At 34.5% G+C, this 21,859-nt stretch overlaps 1 protein-coding gene across 1 annotated transcript in view; it reads left to right on the forward strand.

The window, feature by feature from the left end:
* LOC107727490 (dipeptidyl aminopeptidase-like protein 6) overlaps positions 1-21,859 on the forward strand; it is a 114,983-nt gene that overhangs the window by 78,593 nt on the left and 14,531 nt on the right. Inside the window, exons 3-10 of the mRNA XM_016537363.1 lie at positions 3,036-3,134; positions 8,020-8,132; positions 8,239-8,313; positions 8,450-8,502; positions 9,043-9,124; positions 16,263-16,383; positions 20,662-20,816; positions 21,020-21,029. Of these exons, the coding sequence (XP_016392849.1) occupies positions 3,036-3,134; positions 8,020-8,132; positions 8,239-8,313; positions 8,450-8,502; positions 9,043-9,124; positions 16,263-16,383; positions 20,662-20,816; positions 21,020-21,029 (708 nt within the window). The remainder of the gene's footprint in view (positions 1-3,035; positions 3,135-8,019; positions 8,133-8,238; positions 8,314-8,449; positions 8,503-9,042; positions 9,125-16,262; positions 16,384-20,661; positions 20,817-21,019; positions 21,030-21,859) is intronic.

Raw genomic sequence — 21,859 nt, forward strand, 5'->3', positions numbered from 1 at the left:
CACACAATTAAAGTGCATTAAGTTCAAATTAGCAGACTTTTAGTATACCAAAAGTTCAATTGCAGGGTATTTTAAGCACATAAATATGTAATTGTGTTTGTACTATACTTAGCACAAAATAAATGTATTTCAAATACATTTGAGTATTTTTTTGTAGGCTTTTGAATAGAGTAACAGATATCAACATTGTTACAAACAGCTCAGATTTTTACTTTTTACTTTTATAGCACTGAACTCTTCATACTCTATATATGTCAACAACTGGCTCTTTTAATTCTGTTTTTGTGTGTCTTTGGAGAGGTGTCTGAGGTTTTCCTCAATAATTTGAATAATGAACTTCTGGTATTGTTTATCAGTTATTGTTTTGCTGTATTTTCGTACACTTAGATCATTTTGTACCAGAGTAAAACGATATTGTTAATGCAGGAGAGACAAAGTGATGATGCCAAGCAGCTGCTGCAGCCAAAATATTCCTAGGTTCTGGGTTCAATTTTAGTGATTTTCCAGGGTAATTAGTACAGCATGTATTATATGACTGTACTTTAACACAAGAAAAGTGGGCCACCATGTTTCCCCAGAGTTCAGTTAAATATATTTTTTTCAAACACGAGTGATAGAGTATGTATGCAAACATGGATCAATTGTTAGAGAGACTAAATTAGGATTTGCCTCAAGGAATGAGTGAACTAATTTTTAACCCTCGCCTAATTGAGGGTGAGCTGTTTCCTTGTGAGGGGCTTGCAGAAAGACATCTAAAAGTACCAGGGTTATTTTGAGTATTGTATTGAGTACTAATACTACTTATATACTATTTATATACAGTAGTGTTTATTAATAGCTTTTATTTTTATTTTTTCAGCTATCATTGTATTTGTAGTTTTATAGATTTTTGTGCTTGTCATATATATATATATATTACGTAGCTATTTTACGTAGCTTTGTTTTTTTAATTTTAGTAATTTTAGTACTTCAACAGGCAACATAGAGTTTTTTATCTAATATTTTTTTTATTTCAGCTTAATTTCAAAGTAACATTTCCATCTACTTCAACTTAAAAACTTAAGTTAAATTTATTTTTTTATTTTTTAATCTATTTTTCTATTTTGTTAGTTTTTATTTAATTTAATTTATTTCATTTTAACACTATAAAATTTCCACTTATTGCACTGTAAAATTAGAGTTCAGTTGTTTCCTTAAACATTTAAGTATAATCAAACTGGCTGTACAAGTTATTTCACCTTAAACTATATTAAACAGACTTAAAATATTAAGTTATGAAAAAAATTAAGTTGAAGATAATACAGTTAAATTAATGTGATGAGTAAATGGAAAATCATATTGTATGTTGCCATGACTTATTGATCATGTCATTTTTTTTTCCAATTACAGATTTATTTAACATTATTATTATTATTTTAAGTTTTAGTTTTAGCTCAGGATATCAATACTGTTATAATCATGTTTATCCCATATGTTGTATGAAGAAATGAAATGTCATTCCACTTTGCCTTTCTTGCTTCTACTCTTTGTATCCAGTTGCAAAGTGTTAAACTCCTGAATGGATACTTGTTATGTAGTAAGACAAACTATGTGGGTGAGCGTATAGTCGTTTAATAACAAAAAAACCTTGGCTGATTAGATCAATGTGTGGATCAATAGTGCTCTAAATAGAATGAGACCCACTAGGGAGCCCCAGTTGCGCCCTGCACCTCATGTCAGCTCTAGTAATTGGCTGTGGCCCTGTGGACCAGCGAGGGAGTTGTTTGCTGAAGCCAGATCTCACGGGACAGAAGCCAGACAATATGGTGGGAGCTATGCATACTTTTATAAAAAAAAATAATAATAAAAAAAAAAAACTGTTGTTGTTTTCCCAGTTTTTTTTTTGGTTTTTTTTTGGTGGTGGTCTCGTGGGGCCCGATGGAGGCGGTTTATAACACAAGTTCCAGAGTTACTTTCAAAATTTGAAGTTTGCGGAAAACCTGAACACTACTGTTTTAAACTCACAAACCTAAGCTTGAAGAGCAAATGTGCTGTGAATAATAAATCAGAATCTGTAAACAAGAACACTGGAGGCGATTATTGTTTTTCTACATAACTTACAAAGTACTTCAAACACACCTTTCATTGTTTGATAGAGAAACGCATTGTTCTGGCATCCTTATTGAATGAAAAGAGAGATGCAAAACTGAAAAGGAAGGTGTAAGTTGTACATTTTGCAAGAAAATACTATTTCTCAGACTACTATTTTATACTCCTATTTTTCAGTCCTTGTGCTTCGAATATTCATGGTTTAATTAAATGTGTTGCCGTTTCTGTGAAATGTACCAGTAATTTCTGAGTGAAAAATGTTTCTACAACTGTTTTTTTTTTCAATGCTGAAATATAGAGGAGCTATTTCAAGTTTTACACTAGGACATTGGTTAGAAAACATAATTCAACTGGCAGACCACTAATCTGGGGGAAAACACCACTTTTATTGTTGAATATATTATATGCATTGTTTTTAAATGAAAATTAACTCAAATATACTTTAATGTCATTTCAATTGAAACTTGTATGTCATGTATTTATATTTGCAATTACACATTTGTAATGATAAAGCTGCAATTTAGTACATTTAAAATATATTAACTCTACACATAAAATCGAATAACACTAGAGTTAAAATGAAAATCAAGTGCTTTACATGTGCTTTAGTATGTTAGTCAACACATACAGTAAGTGTAATAAGTGTACTTCTTTAAAGTAAAAAATAGTATTAAATATAATAATTTAAAATGTACTTAAAGCAAAACTGCTAAACTTTTAATTTGACATTAAAGCACACTTACATATATATATATATAAATAATATATATATATATACTTCTAAGATTCAATAAGAATCAATACAATTAATTGCACTTATTTTTGACAAGGGATGGCTGTTTGTCTGTGTAACACCTTTGTAATTTTCAAACTATAATCTTTAAAAAATGTAAAACTATTTAAAATGTTTTCCAGCAGTTTACCTTGACAAACTTTTCTGCTCACAGCTGAGGATGACAGTCTGGCCTCCAAGAAGAAAGTCACGATTGAGGACATGTTCAGTGGGAAGCTCCAGGCACACGACCCTGAGGCAACATGGATTAGCGGTGAGTGGCGGTTGAGTTTTACTCCCTGTTGTTCACTGCCAGTGCTGTGGGTGGATGCAGGACCTTTTTCATCATCTCATATCACCAAAGAAAGAAATTGCATCAGGATCTGCATCTAAAGCCTCATACTGATTGAATGCAATCTCTGTGGTACTTCAGATGAATATCCCCATTTAATATGGACGGGTGTGGAGAAATATTCTTCCCCAGAATTGCATATTCTTTTCTTTCTTTGTTCAGGCTTAAATTCTTTCACGCTGGCTTAGAGGCTCTGGGTTTTCATCATACTCTTAAAGCAAATGACTGCAGACTGAGAGTCACTTTATTGCCTTTTATTGATTGTAAAACTGGGAAAGGGCTGTGTATTACTTTCCATTTCTAACCATGCAGCATACAGTACCTGGTAAAAAAAATAAAAAAAATAAAATAAAAAAAATATATATATATATACTTAAAGCTTATATACTTATATATATATATGTGTGTGTGTGGTTAGAACGTCTCGGTTACGTATGGTAACCCTCGTTCCCTGAAGGAGGGAACGGAGACGTCACGTTGGATGACCGACGAAATTGGGATCTCGCTTAGAGAGACCAATCTACTTCGAGTGTAAACTAAATGTGCATTGGCTCGTTTAGTTTACACTCGAAGTAGATTGGTCTCTCTAAGCGAGATCCCAATTTCGTCGGTCATCCGACGTGACGTCGAGAGTGACCGACTGAAAGGGAACCAGCTTTTCTAGCTGGTTTACACTGGTACATGGTTTCCAGCTGGTTCAAAATGGTAATTTATGATCATCAGATGATACATACTGGTATACATGGTTTGCTCAATGGAATTAATAGCTGGGTATTTATTTTGACAAGGTAGATAATCCTGTTCAAGTAGTTTATTGAAACTTGTTTCCTCCATGGAATTAAAAAAAGGTGATTGTGACTTTTATCTCACAACTGAGACATTTCCTCACAATTCTGCACGTATATATATCAATTTTGGCTTTTTTCTCACAATTCTGAGAAAAAGTATTTTTCAAAAGTATTTACAGTATACTCACAATTGTAAGAAATGTCAGAATTAAAAAAACACAGTTGCCTTTTTTATTTTTTATTTTGTAGTGAAAACAGGAAAAAAAACAGAATTGTGAGATGTAAAGTCCAAATTCTGAGAAAAATTCTGGATTGATAGATATAAACTCAGAATTTAAAAAAAAAGCCAGAATTGTGAGATGTAAACTCAGAATTCTTAAAAAAAAACAATCAGAATTGTGAGATGTAACTTCAGAATTCTCAGGAAAAAAAGTCAGAATTGTGAGATGTAAAATCAGAATTAAAAAAAAAAAGTCAGAATTGTGAGATGTAAACTCAGAATTCTTAAAAAAAAAGTTAGAATTGTGAGATGTAAACTCAGAATTCTTAAAAAAAGTTAGAATTGTGAGATGTAAAATCAGAATTAAAAAAAAAATCAGAATTGTGAGATGTAAACTCAGAATTCTTAAAAAAAGTTAGAATTGTGAGATGTAAAATCAGAATTTTAAAAAAAGTCAGAATTGTGAGATGTAAACTCAGAATTCTTTAAAAAAGTTAGAATTGTGAGATGTAAACTCAGAATTCTGAGGGAAAGTTAGAATTGTGAGATGTAAAAAAAAAGTCAGAATTGTGAGATGTAAACTCAGAATTCTTTAAAAAAGTTAGAATTGTGAGATGTAAACTCAGAATTCTGAGGGAAAAAAGTCAGAATTGAGACGTAGACTCAGAATTCTAAAAAAAAAAAAAAGTCAGAATTGTGAGTTGTAAATTATAAAAAAAAATCAGAATTGTGAGATGTAACTTCAGAATTCTCAGGAAAAAAGTCAGAATTGTGAGATGTAAACTCAGAACGCTGACCTCATACGTCATGCTCCCGGAGCTGCTTCCGTGTACAACTGTTGGCGCAAGCTATATTAAAGTGATTATTACGTTTTGAATATGGATATTTTTCTTACAAAAACGCATCGATTCGCTACAGGAGGCCTTTGTTCACCCCCCGGGAGCTGTGTGAGACACTTTTTTTATGGATGGGCGCTTTTTATATAACTTCTTTTGGACTGATACATGCAACACCCGCTGAGTGCCATTAAACAGCTTGAAAGATCAAAGACAATTTTTAATATAACTCCAACTGGATTCGTCTGAAAGAAGAAAGTCATATACACCTAGGATGACTTGAGGGTGAGTAATTTATGGGCTAATTTTCATTTTTGGGTGTACTAACCCTTTAAGATTTGAAGCACACTATAAGTGCACATTCAATACAATTAAGCGCAATTCTTTTTCACAAAGGAAGCTATTATGGGAACAAATTAACGGTAGGGTTCTCTGTCTCAGTCTAGAGTACTCATGCTGACAGCAAGGAAATCATAATCACTTTAACTAACACTGGGCTTCAAAAGAAGAGAAACTGTAACCAAGCACTTCTGCTTGCTGTAGTGTTTTGCACGCTATCATGTAGGTACTTCTCATTGAGGTTGTTCTGGTGTAGGTCTCTAATGCTAAGGCTTTTTGCTTTATGTTAGCTATTATTTAAAATTTCCTGTGCCTGAAATTTCAATCGATTTTTGGCAGGGTGAAGAATAGGGGTGTCCTTTGTTTGTCCTTGTTTGTGTTATAAAGGTGCAGCCCTGGCGCCTTGTAAAGCGTGCAAAAGATGTAAATCGTGTTTTGATCTGCATTTTGATTAATCATTTTTCGTTATTCTGCTGCTGAAACTGCGTTTGTTGATTTAAGGCTGTGTTTACCTCGGAGAAACAGCCCTATTATTCTCTCTCTGACATGCTCCACAACTCAGCGTCGAGCCTTTTTAAAAGCGATCACTCGTCTGTATTATTTATCAAGGCGGGCGCTATCTGCATTCAGGTCTGGAGCAGACTTGTTTACCGGGGTAGGTATAACATTTACAGCCTGCATAAATAAAGAACACAGTTGCCCTAGCAAAACAGGAACTTTTAAAGCTGGGACAAATAAACCAATGCTTTAAAATGAGCTGTAAAAAGGTTTTAAAGGCTTTCCATAAATGAGTGAATGCATTTATGGGTTATAAAATGAACCCAAATCATTTTATGTGCATGAAGCACAACAGTAAATCTATAGCTGTCTGTTCTGACCAGAATGAAGTGATTGTCCATAAATCTTACCCTATTGTTGTTTATTGATCTGCTAGTTTATATTATGTAGTTGTTAATTATTTCAGGTTTTTTATTTTTAATAAATGTATAAAGTTTACAAACCGTTTTTTTTTTTTTTGCTTTGTCATTATGATGTATGGAGTGTAGAATGATGTGGAGAAAAAGTTATTTAAAGTAGTTAAACATACAGTAAGGCAACAACATGACAAAACATGAAAAAATGAAGGAGTACAAATTATATGTGTGTGTGTGTGTGTGTGTGTGTGTATACATATATACATATATACACACACACACTATAAAAAATCTAACTAAAAACTAAGCATTTTATGTTGATTGTTGCTTTGAAAACTTTCAGTTGGTTCATCTAAAGTACTAAAAATGTTAAAAGACATTCAGTTCACACACACACACACACACAAACACATCTATCTATCTATCTATCTATCTATCTATCTATCTCTCTCTGTATATATATATATATACAGTATATATATATATATATATATATATATTCTCCAAAGTTTTTGAAAGTATTTTTATGTTCACCAATACTGCATTTATTTGAGCAAAAATACAGTAATATGCTAAAAAAATTTTATATATACTCTTTTGTTTTTTAATATTTTTAATCCATTTTAAAATGTAATTTATTCTTGTGATGCAAAGCTGAATTTTCAACAGCCATTACTTCAGTCATCAGTGTGTAATATGTCATATGTATACAATATATTACGTAAGGACTAATATCATCAATATTTCATTGTTACGTTGTTCTTATAATAGATTCAAATAACTTCTGAACAGTCTCCAATTGAATGTTCAATCATGAATGTTCTATCAGAACACCTGCCAGTTGCTTTGGAGGAGAAAATTTGCTTCTGCTTCTGATAATATTGAAGTCAGGTGATTTGTCTGGCCAGGGCATGTCAGGTGCATCTTGGTGCTCCGACACCATATTTTTCTCATTTTTAGTATTGGCATCTGTGATTAAAGTTTTAGCAGTTGCAGATCTTTCATAGGTGTTGGCTTTGTGTAGTTCTCTCTGGTTGGTTTTTGTAGAAACGGGGTCTTCAAGGTGAATATTGAGGTTTGCTATCACTTTGCTGCAGTAGTTTGTCCCGTGCTCAGTGGTCCCTATCATTTACTTTCGGTTTTCGCCCACTATTCTTCTTTTCGATGTTTGTGTATGCAGTCATTATCGTGAAGACTGTTGTTCTTAAAAAGGCAAACATTTGGGTTGTTGAGGTTACAGATGCTCCTGGGAAACTTTCGGCTTCCACTATTTGTTCTTTTTTTTATAAATCTGACACATCACCCGTTTTACCAAGCGCTTGTACTAAACACTGCTGAACACAACTTTACTACACTGATCTACAACCTAGAGAATATAGACAAGGATAAGATAAATAAAAGTAATTGCAATGTTTGTTTGTTTTTTTCACTGTAGTCTGCACAAATTTTATAACAATGCATTATTTTGTCCATATATATACTGTGTGTGTGAATTATTATTAATTTGTTACATATGTTTGTGAATTATTGATTATTAATTTGGTAAATAGCCATGTAATAATGTACAGCCAGCTGAATATTATCACAAAAGAAACCAATTTATAGTGATAAAACATCTCTCTCTCTTTATTTTGTGATAGTGACCAGCTGACTGTACTTGATATGTACCGTGTATCAAGGATAATAATTTTTTCTTCTTCACCTTCAAAGACACTGAGCTGCTCTACAGCACAAATGACAGCAATGTGGTGCGACGCAACGTGCTGACCAATACCTCCAAGATTTTGGTGAAGAACACCACGTTCGAGAGTTTCAAAAACCAGGTTCTTACCTCTTTGGTTAACATCAAAACATGCAGATGTTTTGTACTAAAGAAAATCAACTTCAGAGCTAAAATGCATGACCTTTTTTTTTCTTCTTTGGTTTCAGGGATCCTACAGACGGATCACATACAAAGTATCTCCTGATCTAAAATATGTGCTGGTGGCCTACAATATTGTGCCGGTAAATGCATCGTATTCCGATTCATAATGTGAAGAATCTAGCTATGTTTGTTACTCAAATTCTATAGTCTTTTGTTATCTATTGCATCACATCTCTTTGTAAAAGATGACACGATGTGTGACTCTTTGTTCTACAGCTTTATCAGTATTCCTTCACGGCCTGTTACATCATCTGCAGCCTTCACTCTCCGTAAGTCTTGTTGCTGAGACTGAAATCCTTCCACATTCTCACTGGCTTTTCTTTTACTGTCATCTCGCCTGAGCTCTTCAGAGAGGACAGAGCCATTGTGGAGAACTGAATTGTGGGTAGCACTGCCACCTAGTGTGTTTCCTAAAAACTGGTGTCATTTCCCCAGAGCGGTCCGTGTCAGTGCAAATATAATTTGTCCTCAGAGTCGGTCTCCCTCCCCCAGTCTAAATTATTCATTACGAGTAGCCTTAAACATTGCAAGGGAATTCAGATTTTGACCCATGAAATACATCAACATGATAATTGTATAGGATACTACGGTAGTGAAACGTCAAATAGGTTAAACAAACAGACACACATCTTTCTCATTCAGCTCACACACACACTTTCACTCTCTCTGTCATTCTAACAGACGCATATGAGACTATTTGACCTTCTCTGGTGACGCATTGCAATACATTTCATTCATGAATGCAAAGAAACACACACATACACACAGTCGTCCTTTAATGGTTTTGAGATTGGTTTGTTTTTTGACAGAGAGAAAGTGGAGCTGACCCCTAATGAGGTGCAGAGCACCGCACTGCAGTACGCCGGATGGGGTCCCAAAGGACAGCAACTGGTAAGAGAATCACACACACACACACACACTACCACCGATGAGTCACTGAAAAAATAGGAAGTAAACTTAAAAAAAAGCTACAATTAAATACCACAAAACACAAACACGGTTACAGGAAATTGGTTTAATATATAGCCTTTCTGTATAGCCTGACATTCATTATAACATTATTAAGCTTATGACTTTGTGGAGCATGTAACAGGTGGAAAAGAATGTCATCAGACATGCAATATGCATATTTACTGCTTAAACAAGCAATATTAATACAGTACATTCAGTTGTACAAGTTACTACATGCATATATTGTGTATGTATACACGATTTTGATCATTTCTTTCAGTATTTTATATTATTTTCCTGGGAAAGTGTGGGTTTTATTGAAACATAAATGTAATGACCATCATGATCATAATCTACATCAAATCCTGGTTTGCCTTCATCCACTGGTCGTGATAGAAATCTAAAGAAGCCCAAATCCGTGCTAATCTTTAGAAAACACAGTATTTTAGGCTCTCGGCTCAATTTGACTAAAGCACTAAAGTAAAACAGCTCTTTTTCGGGTGCTAGAAGAACATGAATGTGCCATACCAGAGCTGTAAATAGTAATTGCATCTATAAGGCTAGTATATATTTTAGTGTAGCTGTATACTTTAGCTAGTCACAATAAAAAAGAATTTTACTTGCCATTTTGAATTGTCTTGTAGATTTTTTGAGGTTCACTTACATTTTCCTGCAGTGCGACAAATTAATTTTTAAAAGTACCAGTATTCCATGTAAACTATAGTTCAAAAGCTTGGGGTCAGTATGATTTTTAAAAGAAATGTATACTTTTATTCATCAAGGATGCATTTAATTGATCAAAAATGACAGTAAAGACATTTATGAAGTTAAAGATTTTTGTTTCAAATAAATGCTGTTCTTCTGAACTCTCTCTGGAAAAACAAAAGTATCAGTTTCCACAAAAATATCAAAAAACTGTGATTTTGATGATAATAAATATTTCTTGAGGAGCAAATCAGCATATTCGAATGATTTCTGAAGGATCGTGTGACACGGAAGACTGGAGTAATGATGCTGAAAATTCAGCTTTGATCACAGGAATAAATTACATTTTAAAATACAAAAAAAAAAAAATTTAAATACAAAACAGTTCAATTAAATTGTAGTAGTAATTTACTATATTATTGTTTTTTAATGATCAAATAAAGGCAGCCTTTGTGAGCATAAGAGACTTCTTTCAAAAACATTACAAAATTTACCATCCCCAAACTTTTGAACAATAGTGTATTTTATGAATTCAGCATTATAACAAAACAAAAAAAAATACTAGAGTTATATTGTTTAAAATAATTGTACATGGTCAAACTGCTTGATATTTTGTATTAACCACCCAAATTCTGCTCTACATTTAAATAAATAAGTGCGAATCAAATAAATAAGTGTGAATCATCACCAGTAGAGCACAGGATCTGAAGATGTGAGCTGCTCATATCGGCCTGATTGTGTCTGTGTTGAGCTGGCAGAGATAAAGCAGGACTCTAGTAAAGCAGTGGCAGATGGCAGCAGCATGACACAAGCCCATTTCAAAAGAGCTGATTTTAGTTTCTTTCTGACCTTAATTAGTGGCGTTTGGTAAGGCAAGAATCACTATTACTCTTACCATAGTTAAGGTTAGAGATTCAAAGAAACACCTAACTAACTGTAACTTTAAAATGTTTAAAGGGATAGTTCATCCTAAAAAAAAAATTGTCATCATTTACTCAACCTCATGTTATTCCAAACCTGTATGAGTTTCTTGCTTCTTCAACACAAAAGAATTTTGAAGAAGGCTGGGCAACAAACAGTTGCCGGTAGCCATTGACTTCCATAGCAAGGAAAAAAATTGTATGGAAGTCAATGGCTACAGGCAACTGTTTAGTTACCAACATTCTTCAAAATATCTTATTTTGTGTTCAACAGTAGAAATAAATTCATACAGATTTGTACAAAACATGAGGGTGAGTACAACATTTTTAATCCTCATCCTGTACTGTCTGTGCTATAGATGTGAATGGTGTAAATGGCTTGTTGAGGAAAGGTGTACTGTCACTTTTTTACTTTATGGTTTTCATCCGGCAGACAATTAAAAAAAAAATCTGAACCCAAGGGCGTCATGTGTCCTCTAGTGTTTGTGATGAGCGAACAAGACAAACAGACACAGTGTTTGCATTAGTACTGCAGTCTGTTGTTTTTGTATCAAAATCGTCTGTTATCAGTCAACACAAGAAGTGCAATATAATCCACGCCTGTAATATTTGTGTTTACCTGCAAACACAAACTCATATATGGCACTGCACTGTCATAATCATACACAAATACATGTTTGTTTTTGTGTGTTATAAGCAAAGCACACATGCTCACTCACGTGTGTGTGAGCAGAGCATCAGGTGTGTAATTTTCCAGGCACCCGTATGCTGTCCCGCGCCCTGTGCCTTTGTGACGCCTCCGGCAATGAGTTTTTCGTGACAGAGCAATCAGCAGGGGTCTGTACAGCCAGAACCTACACTGAAGGTCATATCCCAGACTCCTCCGGGGGGAAGAGAGCGTGAGATGGATCAAAATGGCGGTCATGGATGAGCAGAGATAGAGATGTAGAGGAGGAGTCGCTGTACATCACAGATGTGATGGAGGAGAACGTACACACAGCGGGATGGGGTCCAGAGTGTAGACACATGCCACTGGCTCCGTCCCAAACCCCCCGAACCACCTTGCTGTCTGCTGTCTACATAGACAGCTGCCTTCTAAAGCTCTAAATAGCATTGCATCAGTGCATAATGCATTACATCATGAACAAGATGAAGGATTATTAACGCATAAAACAATCTCAGAATGCCGACAATTTCTGACACAGTTTTCCATGTATTATGTTGTTATTATATCCTTGTTAGTAGGACAAATCATACGATCGCACGATAATCGCTCATAATAATTTAATCTTTTCCATCTTGTCTGTGTCTCAAAAAAAAAGCTCTACTGTAGTTCTACGGGGGATGATGTATTTTTGTAGGCCAACCCTGACGTTAGCATTAACCTGGTTCTCTCAACAAATAGCCAATAGGATTTTTCTGTAGGCTTTTGAATTATTGCGTTGAATTATCTGTGACCAACTAAGGTTTATGATTCTTACATGTGTTGTTTATCAGATAGACAGATGTGTTGTTTATCAAATAGAGTTGGCAGAAGTAAAAAGCTAAAATTAGGCTGTAAACAAGCTATATTGTTACAAAACTTAAACATCACCACCATTAATCTTCTAACAAATATTTTAATCTTCATCTTTACTTAAAGTTTCAGTTAGAATAGTTTGTAAGAATGTGAGTGTAAACACAACGAGGCTTTAAAAGCAGGTTGGTGAGTAGATTCCTATATAAGGTCTATTCAGTATTATTCAGGAGCTTTTTTGCTTGCTCAGGAGCAAATGACCCTCCTCCATCCCCAACTCCTCCTTTCGCCACAGTCAGGACTTGGCTTTCTGATATTCCTCATTGAATTAGACTTCTTTTATCCTAATGTTGTTACACTTTAATATCATTAAGAACATTAATGATATCTGCTTTGTTCTGTTCTGTTTACCCTAAGGGGGTTATTGCTGCTCTCCCTGCTCATTCCCTGCTCTCCCTGCCTGTCTGTCTCTGTCTGTCTGTATGTCTGTCTATCTATCTATCTGTCTCTCTGTCTGTCTGTCTGTCTGTCTGTCTGTCTCTGTCTGTCTGTCTGTCTGTCTGTCTCTTTGACTGTCTGTCTGTCTGTCTCTTTGTCCGTCTGTCTGTCTGTCTCTTTGTCTGTCTGTCTGTCTGTCTGTCTGTCTATCTTATCTATCTGTCTGTCTGTCTCTTTTTGTCTGTCTGTCTGTCTGCCTCATGAGCTGTTCCTCTCACTCTGCTCACATTTAGAGTTAATGACAGTGATTAGATGCATAACAGTAACAGATAAATACCAGGGCGCAAGCGCAGCCATTAGTCAAAGGCAAGACAAAATCAGACCACGATTCACGATCATCACAGTAATAAGACAAAACCACAGTTTTAAAGTTCACCTTAATAAATAATACTAATCACATCGAAACGCTCTTAATGGTTTCAAATGCAGTACAATTATCAATCCTCAGCATTTCCAAAGCTGTAATTGCATCTTCTCTTAACAGTTATCTGAGCTTCTGTTTTAAAACCACAACCAGAGAAAGGATTATTACAACAAACTAGACTAGACACAATCTCAGCACACACAGGCCTAATGTGTGACCTCTGAATGCAAGAAAACAAGCTGCACATAATACAAACATTTAAAAAAAAAATCTCTTTCAGAAAATACACTGTTCACACTAGTTTATTTAATTTTGTCCACTAATGTCCAGCAGTCGACACACATGCACCATATGTGAATTCTGAACTTTTATCTTTTATTTATATATATATTATTCATTTTGTTTGATAACATTCTGTGGTGGGAAAAAATGTCTAACTCTTTTGTTGCCAAGGCAAATTTCATAGCTAGCTAGCATTTTTCTTCCATCTCATATGTCATATCAAACATGCTCTTTATTGACATTGTTTTCTTGATGTAAACTAACATTTGAACAAATTTATTTTGGACAAAATGGTTACACTTTATTTCGATAGTCCACTTTAGACATTCTATTAACTATAAGTAACTTTGTAACTACATGTCAACTACATGTCAACTAATTCTCATTAATTTGCATCTACATGTCTACTAACTCTCAGATTAGACTGTTGGTAGGTTTAGGGTTAGTAGAATGTTGACAAAGAAAGTGTTAGAAGATATTAAGCAGACAGTCTACTAATACTCTACTAACTGCTAGTTGACATGTAGTTGCAAAGTTACTTACTGTTAATAGAATGTCTAAAGTGGACTATCGAAATAAAGTGTTACCGACAAAATTGTTGGTTGTGGAAGGAATGATGCCAGAAGAGACTGTAAATTGATAAATTTGAAATTGACATTTTTCACAAATAAACATTACTATTATTTATTTCATATAAACTGCCATTGAAAAGTTGGAAAAATAAACAAGGTTTCCAAGTTTCCAACAAAAAAGAAAGATGTTAGGAGAGTGAATCTGTTGCACCAGCTGAAAAGTGCTGTTCTAAATTGAATTTAAATTGGTACATTGTAAAGCTGTCCTCTTCTTACAATTATTCTCTGTCGCTTTGGTGCATTTCTCAGATCAGAAATGAAATTCTCAAAAGTACTTGTTTAACCTCCACATCATCTAGTCACTTGTGCACATCATAAAAGCAGTGCCTCATTCTTTTTTTCAAGTTGCGATTGCTTTGGTACATTCATGCAATTGATTATGTACATTTGTCTGCAGTTTCCTCAGTTGCTAATGATGCTCAAAATGTATGATATAGTTCTCTGTGCAATAGTCTTACCCCTCAAAACATCTAGTCATTAGTCAATAAAAAAATCTAGTTGTCATAAACTGTCAAGCATATTTTCTACGCATTTCTATTAGACTTTTTGTAAATTTGCCATGAATTGTGCAGGGGAATCTTGACTTTCTCTAATGAAGAGAATGTAGATCAACCAATGATAAACCAGTTTTCGGAAATAGCTCAAGTGTAGCTGTAAATCCTATCCAGTCTCTTTTAATCAATATCCCACAAACAGTAATGTGTAAATTTGTACTTTTGAAATGGATATATGGCATACATAAGAAGTGCAGCCTTCTGCATTTCAATACAGTAACTGTCATCCAAACTGTTGCCATCAGGTAATACTAACAGAGTGCACTGTTATATTGACGACATGACTAAGCTTTTTGACTATCTTGTTTGTAAAAAATGACACAAGAACTTTTAATTCTGATGGCACTGATATGTTCATTGACATAAATACTTACTTTTGAGAGATGAGCTAAAGATTTTGAGTAAGTTACAGGCTTTTGCAAGTAATCCATTGTGTGGTGCTATTTGTACAAATTGTTTTGAGAAATGCACCAAAGCGACTGAGAAAAACTGTAATGAAATACTGTTACATTGTAATTTATTATCATTCTTGTTTTTAAAAGTCTTTTTTTTTTCTTCTTCTTCTTCAGGCATAGTCTGTTAGATTTGCATAAGTTAGTACAGCGTATTTTTCTGTGATTTTGGCTGCTGAATAAATCCCACCAGAGCTTTTCACACACACATTACCTCTCCCACAGTCTGCCACCAACCCTGATTACTGTAGCATCACACAACATCGTAAATATTCACTAGAGATGTGTGAGATGTTACAACACATATATACTCAAATTTAGTGTAAATTGATCGTTTAAATTCATTTTTTTCTCAATTTCAGCGTTAGTGTAGTCACTCTGTTTTACTTTTGTACAACAACTTCGTGACCTTGGTATGCAGCTGAATACTTTACTGTTAAATAAACTTTGAATTGGCTTTTCATCATTCATACGAAGTGCAGACATGTTCATTTGTCCTACAGAGCACAACAGGGACCACATTTTTCCAGCAGCCTTGTTCCTGGAACTATTTTCCCCTTTGTTTTCTCCATATGCATGTCAAAAATTCTCAATTTAATATTTTTAAGCCACATTACAACATTTGAAAACCTGAATAAAAACACCCAGATACAAGGCTGTGTGCTTGCGTTCTTGTATGAGGAAATGAACTACTCGCTGTAATATAAATCCATGACTGTGTGGCTTTCATTTGTAAGATTCAATACATTTGAAACCTATTGTAAAATGCTTAGAAATGTATCGGTAGTTTGAGGGCGACCAGGTCAATAATGCCATTCACAGTGTTTCATTGGAGTTTGCAGCTCTGTTATATGTCTGTTTATATAGTAAGAGGAACTTTCTGATTGATGTATCTCACTTCAGGGATTATGGGTAGTGTAGTTTTTAACCCAAGCTGAAATCATACTATTGAAGTACTATCACTTAGAGATCATGGTAGATCTGTCTTGAAAGTTGTATACATTATCGCTAATTCGATTTTCCTATAGAGAAAATGAATGGGATTTTTATATCCATAACCCTGCTGTTGTGCTCTAAAATCTTTCAGTTTCAGGAGTTACTTTGTCTGGTTTGACATGGTCTTACTAACAATAGTTCGTTCTTCTTTCCTGACAGATTTTCATCTTTGAGAATAACATCTACTACAAAGCGCAAGTGAACAGCCCATCAATCCGTCTGGTGTCCACAGGGAGTCTGGGGGGCGTATTTAATGGACTTGCTGACTGGCTCTATGAAGGTAAAACCCATAAGCATGAATAATAAAAAACCCAGAGGGTTGTGTGCATGTAATAAAAGAGCAGAAGTGATTGTGACTGTCTGGTGTGTTTAGGCTGGGTGGAGATTCTGTTGATTTGTATACAGTGTCTCATCCATCTCTCTGACTCAGCACGTTCCTTCTCAAGTTATATGAATATATTACTTTTTATTTTTATTGAAACGGCATTGCTGGAATATACATCTCTGCTTATTAGTTTAGATCTGGCAGATTTTGCAAGAGAAAGTTATAATTTGGAAAAATACATATACTGTGAATAGCAAGAAAAAAAATCATTTTTTAAACCTTCCAGATGAAATGGACTTAACAGATATTTTAATATTTTCTACAAGACAAAATAACTAAATTTTCACAAGTCAAAGTTTGTTTGTTTGTTCATTTTAATTCAATTAATTTGCTAAAGTACTTTATAATAGCAATTAATATTAGTATTATTACTGTTACTGTACTGTTTTTTGTTTAAAGCTAAACAACTTTTGATAAGTTTTGATTCCGAGCAAGTAAAAGTGAAGGTAATCTGGTTTGTTTCTGTCTTTGTCCTTATTCTGGACACTGAACCTGTTCTTTTACAAAACCTAGTTGGGTCTCACTTTATTTTAAGGTCCAATTCTCACTATTAACTACTGTTTTTGCCACAATAAAGTAGTTGTTAAGTTTTGGTATGGGGTGGATTAAGGGATCTAAAAAATAGTCATGCAGAATAAGGCATCAATATGTGCTTTATAAATACTAATAAACAGCCAATATGCTAGTAATATGCATGCTAGTTTTTGCTAGTTGAGATTTAGTCCCTAAAATAAAGTGTTACCCATAATTGCAATAAAGAGTAATTACTGTAAATGCAATTACGTATCACATTTGTCTCTGTTCATACTTATCACTAAGGACCTTTTCTGGAAAAATATGATCGGGAATCAGATTAAAGCATTAAAGGGTTAGTTCACCCAAAAATGAAAATTCTGTCATTAATTACTCACCCTCGTGTTGTTCGAAACCCGTAAGACCTTCGTTCATCTTCGGAACACAATTTAAGATATTTTTGATGAAATCTGAGGGCTCTCTGACCCTCCCATAGACAGCAAGGTAACTACCACGATCAAGGTCCAGAAAAGTACCAAGATGATCGACAAAGTAGTCCGTGTGACATCAGTGGTTCAACTGTAAAGTTACGAAGCTACGAGAATACTTTTTTGCGCAAAGAAAACAAAAACACGACAGTATCATGACGTGAGCGTGTGGTGGCGCCGGTGCTGACCCAGATCCGGCGTGATGACGTCACTACGCCCGGATCTTCGTAACTTTACAGTTGAAACACTGATGTCACACGGACTACTTTTCGATCATCTTGGTACTTTTCTGGACCTTGAACGCGGTAGTTACCTTGCTGTCTATGGGAGGGACAGAGAGCCCTCAGATTTCATCAAAAATATCTTAAATTGTGTTCCGAAGATGAACGAAGGTCTTACGGGTTCTGAACAACACGAGGGTGAGTAATTAATTACAGAATTTTCATTTTTGGGTGAACTAACCCTTTAATGCCGGTGTGTCTCTGAACCCGTTCAAGGTCATACTGAGTTCATTTCACAGAAGTAGACGCACCAAACTCTTTCAGTACCTTGGTCTGGCATATACAAATATGTGTAAAAAGCAGCCAAATATGTGACATTCAACAGTCGTAAATTAAAACCATGTTTTCATTTAATCATAAGCCTATAAATGCTAAACATGCTCCATATTAAACTGAAAAAAAATTTCAGACTAATGAAATGTAGATATTATTAGACCTGTTAGTGTATGAACAGCATTGGGATGTGAGCTCAAGATTAAACCTTTTTATAATCCATTGTGCAATAGTGTGATTTAAGACAGCATTTGAGTACAATCTCTCACAATCATTATGATTTTAATACTCATAATTATTAAAGGGGTCATATGATGCGATTTCATTTTTTCCTTTCTCTTTGGAGTGTTACAAGCTCTTGGTGCATAAAGAAGATCTGTAAAGTTGTAAAGACTAAAGTCTCAAATCCAAAGAGATATTCTTTATCAAAGTTAAGAGTCAGCCACACCTACCTAAAACGGCTCATCCTAAAATACTAGGTTTGCTTAGGACTATGTTCATTTAGACTTCATTTAGTGTTTTTTCTTTCTCTGTTAGCTATATCAAGTGTTTGCTTACACTCAAATTCACACACATTTCACACAGATTTCCCTGGCTTTATGCCGTCTGCAGTGTGGGAATACTGCATGATTTAGAATAATTTTCAAGATATATTATCCATCTGGCAGGTATGTTTCATCAGTTATGTTTCCTTGTCCTTGTTAGCTCTGTAGTTCCTGCTGTATGAGGGCACATTGGCAGCGTGTTTGTTTGTGACACATACTGAACTGTATTGTACACCGGTAATTGGTTTTATCCTAAATTAACATCTCAGTCTGAGGCTATTCTTAGTCGCATGCTCTTATAACGTCCATTGATTCTATGCTGTGTAAAGACCTCTACTGCCATCCCGTGGTCTCACATTTCATGACAGATAGCATTTAATCAGAACAGACAGAGTAAGAATTCGTTCACGTAGGGAAAATTTACATTTAGTCATTCGTGGAACATAAAAGAAGATATTTTGAAGAATGTTTAAGCTGCTCCTTTCCAAAAAAAAACCCAAACATGGATGGTAATATGAAACGATGAGTCAAATAAACCATTTTATTGTGTTTTCGTGCTACTTTTGTTGTATGGAAAACCATGTTGGTATTGTTAAATAAACCTAAAACTATTGAAATGAGCTTTTGTTACCTGAAAAAAAGTCAAATAAAATTAAATATAAATATTACTGAAATAAAATTAGATGAAACACTGAAATTTACTAAAACTAAAAAACTGAAACTAAATAGAAATATCAACAGCACATTACAGAGCTACTAAAACGTTAGCTAAACTAAAATTAAAATGAAATCTGAAAATATAAAAATAAAAGCAAATAAATATTATAAAAGTATATAAATATTGCTAGAAAGAAATATTAAAATGACAATTGCACATAGCTACTAAAACTTAAATTAAAATGAAAATAAAACAAAACTATAAAATAAATAAAAAATATAAAATAAATACCATAAAGTATATAAATATTAGTAAAAAGAACTATTATATTGACAAAAGCACATTATAGAGTTACTAAAACTTAAATTAAAATTTAAAATAAAACAGAACATATAAAATAAAACAAATAAATATTATGAAAATATATAAATGTTACTAAAATAACACTGACAGATAAAATAAAAACAAATAAATATTATAAAAGTATATAAATGTTGCTAAAATAATACAGAAGTTGCCTACAAGACACACGCACATCTGCTTAATTTGGGTATTGTATTGACATTAAAAAAAAAAATTTTTTTTATTTAATTACTGGGTGAACTATTCCTCTAAAAATTTGGAGCCATGGTGCAGTGGTCAATGTCCCAGGTGCTCATGTTGGTGATGCAGATTTGAACAGAACAATTATACAAAATATTTATTGACATCCGTAGTCATCAGGGCTTATATTTATCAATGAATTTCTGTTTAAATCATTAAGCAGATTGTTGGTTTTAGGGCCACATTTTGCATAAGAATGTATGAACATGTATTGCATAAGCCCTATTCTTGCACAAGAAATAAACAAACAAATTAAATGAGTCCTGTCAGTGTTGTTCTCGTCTAGGTTACATAATGTCTAAATGAGCTCTAGAGGTCCAGTTTGCAGTGCTACAGACAGTCATATTTTACATTCCCTCATCTGACGGCCGCTCTGTTCCTCCTCCAGCTCTCGGCTGTCAGCTGCATGGAGTGATGGATGAGACTCCCGAGGCAGCAGCCTACAGGCAAATGGATGCGATAAATCACACGCGCTGTTTTTGCACATGTTGCAGTTATGTATTTTGCAGCGTGTCCTCTCTTTGCTTGAAAGGATATTTAATCCTCTAACACATATAGGCAAATGGATGCGATAAATCACACGCGCTGTTTTTGCACATGTTGCAGTTATGTATTTTGCAGCATGTCCTCTCTTTGCTTGAAAGGATATTTAATCCTCTAACACATATTAGGATCTGACAGAGATGCGGTCACCACGCAACAAAGCTTTACAAGACATGCGTCACTTGTTTGTGTGCAGTGTAGACTTCCTTTAGTATAAAGCTTCAGTTTTGTGTTTAATCCACTCGTGTTTTATTCGTTTGTGTTCACAGAGGAGATCTTCCAGAGTCACATCGCTCACTGGTGGTCACCAGATGGTCTCAGACTGGCATATGCCACCGTCAATGACACTCTGGTGCCCAAGATGGAGATACCCATGTTCACAAACGCACTGTATCCCAGCGGACAGGAGTACCGCTACCCTAAAGTAAATCTCTGCAGCTTCTTTTTACGATCAAACCAAGGCTTGGTTGTGTGTGTTCCTCAATGTCAGTATCTTCCAATGTCTCTGTAATCTTGAAATGGGATCTGATGGTTGCTGTTGTCTTGAGTGACATTTAAAGGGACAGTGCAAAAAAAATCTGTCATCATGTTTTTCAGAACTATAAGACTTTGGTTTATCTTCAGAAGACAAAAGAAGGTGTTTGTTATATCCTCTCATTGTTTTAGTTCATCCATTGAAAGTCGACCAAAATTTTCAAGCTTGAAAAAATGATTTAACCAAGTGGTTTAATCAGCATGCTGAAGAGACCTGATCGCTTTATATGATAAACATATGTTATTCACATACATAGAGCACATAAAATATGATCAACAGAAACTCAGTCATGCTTGCCTGATGCACGAGAACAAACCTCATTGCTCCTCAAGCGTCAAGCATGCACACACTGCTTCAGTGGAAGGATACAAAATTATGAGAGAATATTAAAAATATTCCTTTTGACAATGACTGAAAGACTTCTTTGTTGGAACAACATGAGGGTGAGTAAATTATGACAGATTTTTCATTTTTGTGTGAACTATCCCTTTAAGCACTGTAGTGACATAACTAAATCAGGTTTTATAATAGTTATGGCAAGCAATAACTGTCCATCTGCATGTTTATCCTTTTGTGCAACATACCTAATTTACATTTATTCATTTGCCAGACAGATTTTTTTCAAAAGCAGCTTACAGTGCACTCAAAGTATAGCCTACAATGGGAAATTGCATGTGCTTTACCAGTTGAACTTTAATGGAGCAGATAAATATTGTTTGTACAAAATATATATATGCGCGCGTTAAGACGGTTCTTAATTCGCGTGGCGTGCACCTGCTCGTACAGCGCCAGTCTAAACTTGAATTATTTTTCACGCCTTGTGCTTAAACGTTCAAATGCACAGTTATGTCAAAATGTCTCCTCGTCAACACGGTCATTTGTGTCTTAAATGAACGTTAATAGTTAAATATAAAGCATGTGTAGTAGTAGGC

The sequence above is a fragment of the Sinocyclocheilus rhinocerous genome, unplaced genomic scaffold (genome assembly GCF_001515625.1).
Source record: "Sinocyclocheilus rhinocerous isolate Xijiao unplaced genomic scaffold, SAMN03320098_v1.1 scaffold306, whole genome shotgun sequence".
NCBI classification, from domain to species: domain Eukaryota; kingdom Metazoa; phylum Chordata; class Actinopteri; order Cypriniformes; family Cyprinidae; genus Sinocyclocheilus; species Sinocyclocheilus rhinocerous.